Source organism: Larimichthys crocea, chromosome XX (genome assembly GCF_000972845.2).
Source record: "Larimichthys crocea isolate SSNF chromosome XX, L_crocea_2.0, whole genome shotgun sequence".
Classification (NCBI taxonomy): domain Eukaryota; kingdom Metazoa; phylum Chordata; class Actinopteri; family Sciaenidae; genus Larimichthys; species Larimichthys crocea.
The window spans coordinates 839,598-852,240 of NC_040030.1; the positions used below are offsets into that span (position 1 = coordinate 839,598).

General features: G+C 43.0%; 1 protein-coding gene across 2 annotated transcripts; it reads right to left on the reverse strand.

Annotated features, from left to right (window-relative positions):
• Positions 1-5,365: 5,365 nt before the first annotated feature.
• On the reverse strand, positions 5,366-12,162 carry LOC109138263 (zinc finger protein 708). 2 transcript variants are annotated; one of them, XM_019258013.2, is made up of 9 exons: positions 11,999-12,162; positions 10,060-10,262; positions 9,869-9,970; positions 9,697-9,792; positions 9,505-9,615; positions 9,304-9,421; positions 8,105-8,861; positions 7,265-7,323; positions 5,366-7,180 (listed from the first exon to the last, which is right to left on the reverse strand). In XM_019258013.2, the coding sequence occupies exons 1-9, from the start codon at positions 12,108-12,110 to the stop codon at positions 5,694-5,696; spliced, it is 3,045 nt and encodes a 1,014-aa protein (XP_019113558.2). In that variant the 5' UTR covers positions 12,111-12,162; the 3' UTR covers positions 5,366-5,693. The 2 variants fall into 2 exon arrangements, with proteins under 2 accessions (XP_019113558.2, XP_027128229.1); XM_027272428.1 differs by lacking the exons at positions 10,060-10,262; positions 11,999-12,162 and having other exon boundaries at positions 9,697-9,787; positions 9,869-9,971.
• Positions 12,163-12,643: the final 481 nt, after the last annotated feature.

Consider the following 12,643-nt stretch of genomic DNA (forward strand, 5'->3'; position numbering starts at 1 on the left):
GCTTGCTGGAAATGGAGAAATTCGCAAACATTTTTTCAGCGTACTACAACAAACTACTTTTTCTAACAGAAATACTACAAAACAGTCAACATTATCCATATGTTGGCATATATTTACTTTCTATGTGGCTTTTTTTTTGTTGTTGCCAAATCTCCATCTCCAAAAACTATTTTAAAATAGAATCATGACCCAAGAAATTGACCTCATGCAAACCCAGACTGTCACATCCAAAGCTAAAAATAGATACCCAATTCAAAACAATGAAACCCTCCCATTACACGGCACTGTAACGACTTTGTTGGTCCCCGTTAAATGATGCAGCCAGTTTATCCCGGTGATTCCTGCCGGCATCTGCTTCCCTCCCATCAACCCTCCGCCCAGTCAGAGCTAATTAAGGCTTCTCACTTAATTAAACACATCAAATGGCTATTTTTATAAGGAGGAGTATATGATGACAGAGAGGGAATATCCAGATTGATTGACTGGGGAAGTATGCAGAACTACAATGTGGCATGTTTGATTTCTAAATCTAGTTACAAAGACTTACTGGCAGCATCTTGTTCTCCGGTATATGACGGAGACGAGCAGGGTGATTTTTACAGCAGACAGCTGGAGGTCTGTTGAGGGAAATGAGATTCTGTTTATGATGTTTGTAATTAATCTCCGCTCTATAACCATCAGCTCGTCTAGTTTTATGCACCATTGAAGGAAATGCATCACCTGTCACATGCAGGATGAGATTTCAAAGGCACCTCCAGTACAGCGCCTTGTAAATTCATCCATGGGGAGAAGAGGTGTGGGGGAAACCACTCACATTTTTGTGGCAGATAATCCAGGGAACACCTTAAAGCAGTGTTTCCCAACCTTTCTGGCTTGTGAGCTTTAAAAACAAAGCCATGTGTACATGCACCCTTGCACAGTATAATGTTACCATGTGCACCATCGTAGTTTGGCTACCAAAGTAAAGCTGAGGCAGATGGAAGGTCAACGGTTTTGTACATTTAGACTACAATTGTACCTGATGATGGTGCTTGAGAAAAGTTTGGTATAAACTTATGTCTGTACCAATCTTCATGGCAAAAATAAGAGTTACAGAGACATTTCACTAAAAAACTAAAATGTCAGCTTCATGGTGGCGCTGCAGATCTCATTTCGTGCAACATAAGTATGTTTTTCTGCTTTTCTATGGTGGTTAATCATCCATCGACCCCTCGGACTTTAACTTGTGATCACTGGAGTGTTGTGTGACTAAGTGTAGCGCAATCCTTTAACATCAAAGCAATGGCTTCAAAAACTGACAAAAAACTTCATAAAGGTAGCGTTTATGCATTGCATCAGTTTTATGGGATTACCACCAGGTGCCTGTGCAGTAAAATATCAGATATATCAGATCTTCTTGATTATGTAGCCATTAAATCAGGAATCTTAAGGACTTTAGGAGTCATAAGCAATGTCACAGTATATCATTTGCTATAAAATTAATCAGGTGTTGCCCCCTCTTCGCATCTCATTGTTTGATAGATGTCACCTGCTTGCACCCTTTATAAACTAGACGATATTCAGATGACTTTCTCTTGCTCCCGTCTTGGTTTGGTTTAGGTTCCCTCTTTTTTTTATACTCTTCAACGAGCCAGGCGTAACAACCCCCCTGATACACAGTATTACAGTACACAGAAAGAAACAGCGTAGACAGTATACGGAGTGGAAAAATTTATTTAATAAACAATTTTACTCACCTTGATGTCAAAAAAAACAATTTTGGTGTTAGACATAATGTAATTTTACTGTTGCAAACCTCAAAGCAAACTGGAGCTGAGGGAATAATGCTGCACATATAAAACAATGATATGTCTGAATGATTTGTATTTAAAGATCAGTTTTCTGTCAATGGTTGAAGGATGTAACGGGACCAAACGTCGTCCACACCTGAAAGTCAGTAAAGTTGAGACATGTAGTAGTGGACACGTCCTCATGATCAGAACTTGTTAAATTTGATTAAGCTAAAAATCTGAACTGACATCGTCTCCTTGATTAATTATTCGATTGTATCGACTGCGCTGCTTCTCCTTCTTCCCGTGTGTCTCCATGTGTTTCTTCAGCTTGGCCTTGGATGTGAACGTCTTCGCGCAGCGCTCGCAGCATGGTTCTGCGGCTTTAGCCCAGAATGGCTGTGCTTGTGTCGCGCCAGCTCCGACGAGCTCTTGAACTTGAGTCGCAGAGGTTGCACGGGTACGGCCTCCGCCCGTGTGAATGCCGCTGGTGCAGCTGAGCCCTCGCTGAGGGTGAGGAACGACTTCTCGCAGTGTCCGCAGGGGAACGGCCTCTCTCCTGTGTGAATGAGGTTGTGTCTTGTCAGTGCGTAGGTTGGTGAAGCCCTTCCCGCAGTAGGTGCAGGGGTATGGGCGGGCGCCGGCGTGGGAGATGATGTGCTCCTGCTGGGTTTTCTTGCTCTTGAATCGTTGTCACACTGAGGGCAGAGGTAGGGCCTGTCGTCCACGGGTGACCTGTGATGTTTTGAAAGCTCTCCCTGCGACAGAAATCCCTTCCCGCACTGAGAGCAGAGGAAAGGTTTCTCCGGTGGTCATCCTCTCGTGTCTGGCTAGCACAGACACCAGCGGTGAACCTCTTGGGGCAGTGGGAGCATTGGAAAGGCCGCTCGCTTGTGGAACACGGAGGTGTTTAACAAGCATAAAGCGGAGTGAGAAGCACTTGCTGCACTGGTTACACTGGTAAGGTCTCTCCCCGGTGTGGGTAGACAGATGCCTCTTCACGTCAGATCTCCGAGTGTAGGTCTTCTGCAATGCGGACACTTAAATTGGCGCTTCACTTGGTGAACTGCCGGTGCTGGGAGCGTGCGAGAAGAGTCGAAGCCTTCGCCGCACTGGTGGCAGATGTAGCGCTTACTGGTGACGTGAGACTTCCTGTGCGTAACAAGTCAGAGGAAGTTGGGAAGCTCTGGCTGCAGATGGAGCAGATCTGAGGAAGGCTCTCCTGCGAGTGAGACTCTTGTGGTGGACGGTGAGCGCGCGGAGTTTAGTGAAGGAGCTCTGACACACCTGGCAGGAGAACGAAATGGCGTGATGTTTACTCTCGTGTTTGGCCAGATCCCACGAGTGCTGGAAGGTTCGGTCGCACTGCGAGCAGTGAAACGGTCCTCTCCGGTGGTGCGTGAGCTGGTGTCTCCTGACGTCCGACGTCCTCTCAAACCACTCATGGTACTTGGTACCTGTCGTAGAATCTCTTAAATGTTTTTTTTTTTTTATGAACTTATTTGAAAATTTTTCAGACAATCTACAACAATTTTAATGAAATTAAACGAAGATAACACTGGTTGCTATTTAAAATACGATTTCCTAAAATATCTTGTTTCTGAATCAGCCTGATCTGACATCGTCACGTTCGGTCACGAAGTGCGCACATACATCCGTGATTGGTTATCAGCTATAACGTGACTAAAACTCCAAACTGGAATATTAGGAAGAAAGGTGCAGATCAGGAGTACCACTTTTCTACTGAATAATTCTGACTCTGGTTCTTGGACCGGTTCTGTTCAGAATCAACAATAAATAACCTTCTGAACAGGAATAAACATCTTAACTGTGTGTAGCTGAACAGGGTCAGCTTTTGGAAGGATTATTAATTATTAAGACATAAGATCTAACGGCCTGCTGGAAATTGACATTTTTTCAGCGTACTACCAACATAACTACTTTATTCTAAACAGAAATACTACAAAACAGTCAACATTAGCCATTATGTTGGCATATATTCACTTTCTATGTGGCTTTTTTTTTTTTTTGCCAAATCTCCATCTCCAAAAAATATTTTAAAATAGAATCATGACCCAAGAAATTGACCTCATGCCAACCCAGACTGTCACATCCAAAGCTAAAAATAGATACCCAATTTCAAAACAATGAAACCCTCCCATTACACGGCACTGTAACGACTTTGTTGGTCCCCTGTTAAATGATGCAGCCAGTTTTATCCCGGTGATTCCTGCTCAGCATCTGCTTCCCTCCCATCAACCCTCCGCCCAGTCAGAGCTAATTAAGGCTTCTCACTTAATTAAACACATTCAAATGGCTATTTTTATAAGGAGGAGTATATGATGACAGAGAGGGGAATATCCAGATTGATTGACTGGGGAAGTATGCAGAACTACAATGTGGCACTGTTTGATTTCTAAAGTCTAAGTTACAAAGACTTACTGCAGCATCTTGTTCTCCGGTATATGACGGAGACGAGCAGGGTGATTTTTACAGCAGACAGCTGGAGGTCTGTTGAGGGAAATGAGATTCTGTTTATGATGTTTGTAATTAATCTCCGCTCTATAACCATCAGCTCGTCTAGTTTTATGCACCATTGAAGGAAATGCATCACCTGACACATGCAGGATGAGATTTCAAAGGCACCTCCAGTACAGCGCCTTGTGGTGTGGGGGAACCACTCACATTTTTGTGGCAGATAATCCAGGGAACACCTTAAAGCAGTGTTTCCCAACCTTTCTGGCTTGTGAGCTTTAAAACAAAGCCATGTGTACATGCAACCCCTTGCTACAGGTATAATGTTTACCATGTGCACCATCGTAGTTAGTGGCTACCAAAGTACAGCTGAGGCAGATAGGAATGTCAACGGTTTTGTACATTTAGACTTAGAATTGTACCTGATGATGGGGCTTAAAGAAAAGTTTGGTATAAACCTATGTCTGTACCAATCTTCATGGCAATAAATAAGAGTTACAGAGACATTTCACTAAAAAACTAAAATGTCAGCTTCATGGTGGCGCTGCAGATCTCATTTTGTGCAACATAATTATGTTTTTCTGCTTTTCTGTCGTGGTTAATCATCCATTGACCCCTTGTGACTTTAACTTGTGATCACTGGAGTGTTGTGTGACCTTAAGTGTAGCGCAATCCTTTAACATCAAAGCAATGGCTTCAAAAACTGACATAAAAACTTCATAAAGGTAGCGTTTACTGCATTGCATCAGTTTTATGGGATTACCACCAGGTGCCTGTGCAGTAACAATATCATATATATCAGATCTTCTTGATTATGTAGCCATCAAAACAGGAATCTTAAGGACTTTAGGAGTCATAAGCTAAATGTCACAGTATATCATTTGCTATAAAATTAATCAGGTGTTGGCCCCCTCTTCGCATGTCATTGGTTGATCGATGTCACCTGCTTGCACCGTTTATAAGCTAGATGATATTCAGATTACTCTCTTGCTCCGTCTTGGTTTGGTTTAGGTTCCCTTTTTTTTTTTTCTCTTCAACGAGCCAGGCGTAACAACCCCCCCGCTGATACACAGTATTATAGTACACAGAAAGAAATAGCGTAGACAGTATACGGAGTGGAAAAATTTATTTAATAAACAATTTTACTCACCTGTGATGTCAAAAAAAACAATTATTGGTGTTAGACATAATTGTAATTTTACTGTTGCAAACCTCAAAGCAAACTGGAGCTGAGGGAATAAAGCCGCACATATAAAACAATGATACGTCTGAATGATTTGTGTTTAAAGATCAGTTTTCTGTCAATGGTTGAAGGATGTAACGGGGCCAAACATCGTCCACACTTGAAAGTCAGTAAAGTTGAGACATGTAGTAGTGGACACGTCTCTCATGATCAGAACTTGTTAAATTTGATTAAGCTAAAAATCTGAACTGACATCGTCTCCGTGATTAATTATTCGATTGTATCGACTGCGCTGCTTCTTCTTCTTCCCCGTGTGTCTCCATGTGTTTCTTCAGCTTGGCCTTGGATGTGAACGTCTTCGCGCAGCGCTCGCAGCACGGTTTCTGCGGCTTTAGCCCAGAATGGCTGTGCTTGTGTCGCGCCAGCTCCGACGAGCTCTTGAACTTGAGCTCGCAGAGGTTGCACGGATACGGCCTCTCGCCCGTGTGAATGCGCTGGTGCAACTGAGCCTCGCTGAGGGTGAGGAACGACTTCTCGCAGTGTCCGCAGGGGAACGGCCTCTCTCCTGTGTGAATGAGGTTGTGTCTTGTCAGCGCGTATGGTTTGGTGAAGCCCTTCCCGCAGTAGGTGCAGGGGTATGGGCGGGCGCCGGCGTGGGAGATGATGTGCTCCTGCTGGGTTTTCTTACTCTTGAATCGTTTGTCACACTGAGGGCAGGAGTAGGGCCTGTCGTCCACGTGTGACCTGTGATGTTTTGAAAGCTCTCCCTGCGACAGAAATCCCTTCCCGCACTGAGAGCAGAGGAAAGGTTTCTCCCCGGTGTGCATCCTCTCGTGTCTGGCTAGCACAGACACCAGCGTGAACCTCTTGGGGCAGTGGGAGCATTGGAAAGGCCGCTCGCCTGTGTGAACACGGAGGTGTTTAACAAGCATAAAGCGGAGTGAGAAGCGCTTGCTGCACTGGTTACACTGGTAAGGTCTCTCCCCGGTGTGGGTAGACAGATGCCTCTTCACGTCAGATCTCCGAGTGTACGTCTTCTCGCAATGCGGACACTTAAATTGGCGCTTCACTTGGTGAACTTGCCGGTGCTGGGAGCGTGCGAGCAAGGAGTCGAAGCCTTCGCCGCACTGGTGGCAGATGTAGCGCTTACTGGTGACGTGAGACTTCCTGTGCTCGAACAAGTCAGAGGAAGTTGGGAAGCTCTGGCTGCAGATGGAGCAGATCTGAGGAAGCTGGCTCTCCTGCGAGTGAGACTTCTTGTGGTGGACGGTGAGTGCGCGGAGGTTAGTGAAGGAGCTTTGACACACCTGGCAGGAGAACGAAATGGCGTGATGTTTACTCTCGTGTTTGGCCAGATCCCACGAGTGCTGGAAGGTTCGGTCGCACTGCGAGCAGTGAAACGGTCTCTCTCCGGTGTGCGTGAGCTGGTGTCTCCTGACGTCCGACGTCCTGGTAAACGTCTTACTGCATGTTTCACACGTGAGGGCCTTCTGTTTGCTTTGTAACACTTTGCTTTGATCGTCAGGTTCCGTTTGTTTGCTCTGCTCCGTGTTCCCTTTGGGGAAAAGTTTAATAGAGGTAAAAATTTCATCTGTGCTGGAAGGAGACGGCATAAATTTGACCCCCGAGAGAGTCCTGTACACCTCAGTGCGAACGCTCTGCATGTGGAAGTGAGGAGGACTGTTGTCGTCGGAAATGTGGTAAGGACACTGCGAGCAGGTGAAGATGATCGACGTCATCTCGTCCGAATCACCTGCAAATAGAAAAAGACGTCAGTGTGAGAAGAAATTTGTGAATTCGTTTGAAGATCGTTCTCTTGTTCATGTCAGAATACTACCTTTGTCGATTCCTTTAACGGCTATAACAGACGGGGCAACTGATACATCAGCACTGCTCCTGAAATAAGATTAGAGATCACTCGTTATTTTGACATTTCTTTAGAATAATTGTGTTAGTGCACAGGGCGGTGTGGCTTTGTGATTGTGCACTTAGTAGTAGGACTTAGACAAAAAGGGCGAGTGAGGCTCCAAAATTTTCTGTTGACTACATCGTCTCATTACGTCCAGTTGTTATTCTTTCGTTCACAAACAAAAAAACGTATCCAACATGTTAAAACATCACAGTACGAGCCAACTTAGCCTCTTAGCGGCCCATTTTAATGGATAGTAGCAGCTGTAGGTACTGTATATAAGGTTTTACGATAAATACTAGGAATAAGCTGTTTGGTCATTTATGGAAAATATTAAAAGTGGTGGATATTTGTTGAATATACTATTCATAGACAGTAAAACAAGTATGAAACAAACAATTTAAAATTCTGAGAAATATCCTTAGACGTAACGATTGACACAGTCATATCTTTGCAGTAAATGTGAAGCCAGTAAACTCAGACTAGAAACAGCTAAACTGGCTCCAAGTGAAGATAAAAACACCTCTGAAGCTCATAAATAGACCTTTTCCAAGGGAGCCATTCTGACATGAAATAGTAGGGTAAACACAGGTGTCACCAATGATACTAATTAAGGTTGCGGAGGTTACGTGCCAGACCAAGAGATGCCTTTTTCTTTCCAGTCTTTGTGTTAATATTCAGCGTATGGCAAAGAAGCAAGAAAGCAAATATTTAAAACAAAACTAGAAAAAGCAACATCATAGGTTTACAGAATAAATGTTTCTGTACATTTGTGGTTCTTCGCTGATTTCCCCGGACGACCTCTTGACTTTACAGATCTCGTGCCAGCTGGGTGACGGCTTCATTTGTAGACGAGTGGATCGGCGCACGTTAGCTGAACCGGGAGACTGCCGTGCTTCTTCACAGACCGGATCTTCACCGGTGGTATCCTCCGTTTCCTCGTGGACAGAGAAGGATTCGTGGTTATCGTTCAAGTCTGTACAAGAGTTCAAATCCTCCGTCATCTCTTCAACGGCGTTTTCTCTTTTCTCGTCGGTTTGGTTGCTTGTTTTGTGTCCTTCATCTGGTGCATCTCCTGACCCGAGTTCATCATTAAGGGATGAATCATTGCTCTTTCCTGTCTGTACATCTTGACTGAGGCTCTCCTTCCTTAGTGCAAAGGTTTTCGTCAGAGTCTCCAGAGCTTTGGCGACATCCACAGCTTCACTCGTTTCCTCTGGCCTCGTGCTGGTAGCCTCCTCGACGCCGCCGTTATCGGCACTAACGGCCACTATCTCTTCTTCGTAGAAATCCGTTTGAACTTGCACTTCAGCCGACTCGATCATTTCCACCTCAGACGCTTCCACTTCCATTTCAGTGTAGACGGCCACAACGCTGTATTGGTCAGTTCCAATAAAGGTGACCGGGTTTAGGACGTTTGCATAGTTGTGGATTGATTCGAGTCCGACAGAGATGTTTGTCTTTTGTGAGGGAGGAATGGATAACGCAGACATGATGCAGCTACCAATGGTTGACGAAGGTCCATCTGTAAAAAAAAAGTTCAATAAAAACTTACAATAATAAATAAGGATGAATATTGGTACAAATATTCAGAACTGATTAAAACTTCCCAATTTCATTCGATTCTTGAGGATTCAGTTGCATCAGATGAATTAAAATGTTGCATAAAGGTGCCTCTCAGAATTTATTGATTTCAGTAACAGTACCCAAGTATGTAAAACTCTAAAACCTATTAAATTTATATATATGCAAAGATCATAGAACTGAAAATCTGTATTTTAATAAGTTCTAATGACATAAAGAAAATGTGATATGTGACTATATTTATAACTTTTGATGGCCAGTAATAAGTGATTTTAAGTAATACAAACACATTAAAATATTTGTGTAATGATTCATGCAATACAGGATAAACTTAGAACATTAATGTATTATTGTTATTGCATTTTTATTTCAGCTCTACTCACATGGCATTTTCAGTAGTCCTGAACTTTTGTAGTGCCCGAAGATTGAACTCAGCTCTTCGGGTAACGACTGAGCACATTCCTCCAACACAGGAGGAGCCGAGCCGAGCCAGGCTGCAGTCTGTAATCACAGCGCAGTTATTATTAAGTTTGTGGTAAACGGTGCATGTTTTTCTCTGACGTGAGACATCTGGATGTTCTGACCTGCTTTAAGTCTGGTACCGGAAGCAGCTTTTCCAGTTTTGAGAGCAGCTCCCATAGTAACACGTGCAGAGCAGCGTCATATTGCGACCCATATTCCACTGGAAACACTTCCTGTAGGAGATCGTTAAACTTTTATTTTACTGTGAGACTTTTTAAGAGTTCAAGCTGAGGAATGATTCAAATCTGTCAGACCTGGAAGAAATATGCTCTCTCCACTGGATCTTTCAGCAGACTCTGGACGAGTGCAATGAAAGTGGACTCTGTTGTTTTCACCTCTGCATCCCTGTACTGCCACAGACAGGATTCATGTCACTTCATGAGTTTTTAATTGGTCTTCACACAGGCCTCACCTCACTGTACTTACATCTGTGTTTGCAGACGTTATCGGGAGTCTATCCAAGTAGCTCTGGATCACTTGTGAATCAACCGAACCTCGAGTTGAGCCTTTGCAAAGCTCCAAAATCAACTGAAACAACAACAGCAACATGTTACTGGAAAGTTAATAAAGCTAGCATTTATGATAATATAAACACAATCCACACAACTTCATCTCACCCTCGCTCTTAAACCCAGAATGAGCTGGGCTCTCTGTCTGTGGTTAATCAGTCCGGGGATGGCCTCGGTCACCGTGAGCACAAACTCCTGCAGCTTCTCATAATTCAGCACGTCTTTCTGCTTCGCCAGCTGCCACATGGCAGCAGACAGGAGCTGCAGCGGGGGCGCCAGGAGGCGAAGGGACGACAGAGGGAGGCTCGGGTCTGAAACATACAGGTGTAATGTGAGAGGTGGTCTGCTGAGGGCACCAATGAGCTTGTACCTGGAGAGACAACACTAATTATAGTTGCACGATACCCCGCGGGGCCAAGCGTAACGGTTCCTACTATACTAGAAATTCAAGACGACGGTACTACCGTGGATTACTAGACTACCGGTGCCAGTTTCCACTACATATCGGCCGCCTCTACTCTCCTCCTGGCTTCTCACTGCATGCTGCTCCCTTGTAAACAAACCAACAAGGCAACTACTGCAACCGAACTACACAGCTGCTGAATGATTGGCTGTAGGCTGTTTCCGCACGTCTGTTAGTTGATTGGCTGTTCGTGTGTTTCTGCCTGTAAGAACGAACTCCACGAAGACAGCTCCACTTCGATAGAAATTCGCTTCAAAACAAACAACAAGTTTAAAGTTCTGTCTCGGCCAGATGAGCACACGGCTTAGCATCAGTGAGCATCAGTCTCTACAACTCCTCCCTCAAAATATCAGACACTCCAAGTCAAGTCCAGTAGCCATCGAACTGGCTTGTGCAATAAATAAGTGAAATTTATCAGTGTATTCTTTGTACAGTCTCTCAAAGACTAAACTCTTTATAAGGTTTTAGTGTACCTTATAAATACATTGCACTTTATTACGGAAGCCCTAAAGGGTCATACATGCATACATTTTATTCCACCTGTTTTCCCGTGAAAACGAGATAATTCATTTGAGATCTCGAGAAAAAAAAACTATAGTCTGGTGTGTTAAATCATTGCAGGAAACATCATTTTGTGTAGCAGTGTCAGAGGAGCAGGAGAATATCGATCATCACATCTCTCTTCAGTCGAGGCCTGACACAGGCTGAAACAGCTTCAGGCCTTGCTATAGATAATGTACACATTAGTGTGCGTCAAAGCTTCAGCTTTATCGGAGGCGCAATCTAACTGAGCCTGATGTCGTCATGAATACCCTGAAAATCAAAACTGACTATCTGGATTTCAAACTCAGTGATTGTTTGAAATGTTTTGAGACAAAACAAGAACAAATAGAAAACACACTGAAGGTGTCTCCTGCTCCTCTGACATTGCTACACTAAATGATGTTTCCTGCAATGATTTAATACACCAGACTATCGTTTTGTTTTCTATCACGGGAAAACGGGTGGAATAAAATGTTTGTATGTATGATCCTTTAGGGCTTCCGTATTATATATATTTAGTATTTATAACTTGCATAAATACATTGCACTTTATATAAATAATAATAATAGTAAAAGGATGCAGTATCGCGATAATACCGTGATACTTTATCGTGATTACTCATTTTGGTATCTCTAACTAATTCAACTTTAAAAATAAAATCGCCATTTTCACAAAGGAAATGTTGTAATATTAAAATAATACGGTAATAATTTGCTAAATCTCATTAACAGGGAGTTTTTGGTAAATTCATATTTTACTTCCAGTGTGTAAACTTCCCCAAAACAACCTGAACTAGTATAACTGCTGGATAAACCTGTTTAATACGAGCTTTAAACTGGAGCCTCGTAATAATTAACTGAAATAACTTCATGTTATTAATTAAAAACTTGAATTAAACAACATTTCTCGCTGCAGCAGCTGCATCTGTGAGCCTCCAGCTGCTCATGGCTCCGGTAAATAGACGGGTCCCGCTAGCCGCCCGGCTAACATAAACATAGCCGCTTTAAATGACACCGGAGCTACATTGTTGACGTACGTACCGTTTATTCTCTCCGTTAAACCGACAGCCTCCATCAGTGCAAAGTGTCTCCTGTAAAACTGAGGAATAAATGTCAAATTATGTTGTTTTGTTGTTTTTGGGGGAGCTAGCATGCGCTGTTAGCACGCAAACACGCGCTTCCTCAACTCGTCTCCTGCGTTTCCTCTTTTCAAAATAAAAGCACCACGACTCAGCTCAATTGCTCTATAATTAATAATAATCCAGTTTTATCTCTTTTAAAGTTTATAATAAACACATGAAATTTAAGTATGTGTTTTTGGTTGATTGGTTTTATAATTTCTTGTATTTACACATCATTTATAGACTAAATTTAGACAAAACAACCCTGTTCTTAGGTCCACATACTAGCTTTTTCTGGGGCTTTCAGCTGATAGAGTCAGTGTTTTATTAAACTAACGTTTAAGAATGAACTTTTAGGTTACCAGTTATGGGTCCAGAACAAGTATACAAACATGTATAACAATATAGTATTAAGTCCATAAAATAATGAGGAAACTTCTGGTTCTGACAGCTGTAAGCAATAACAGAAGTGTTGTAGTTTTTAATGTTACTAACAGAGCAGGGGGAAAAAAAGCATAATTACGATCAAATGTATCAGGTAGAACTGGTTCCAATTCATCCTGCT

Bases quoted from the DNA above. Each gene is read 5' to 3' on its own strand.
- LOC109138263 (XM_019258013.2), bottom strand. From the start codon at position 12,110: ATGCTAGCTCCCCCAAAAACAACAAAACAACATAATTTGACATTTATT. The intron at 9,793-9,868 runs GTAAGTACAGTG...TGTCTGTGGCAG, and splicing joins TAACGTCTGCAAACACAGAT to TACAGGGATGCAGAGGTGAA. The intron at 8,862-9,303 runs GTGAGTAGAGCT...TTTTTTTTACAG, and splicing joins AGGACTACTGAAAATGCCAT to ATGGACCTTCGTCAACCATT.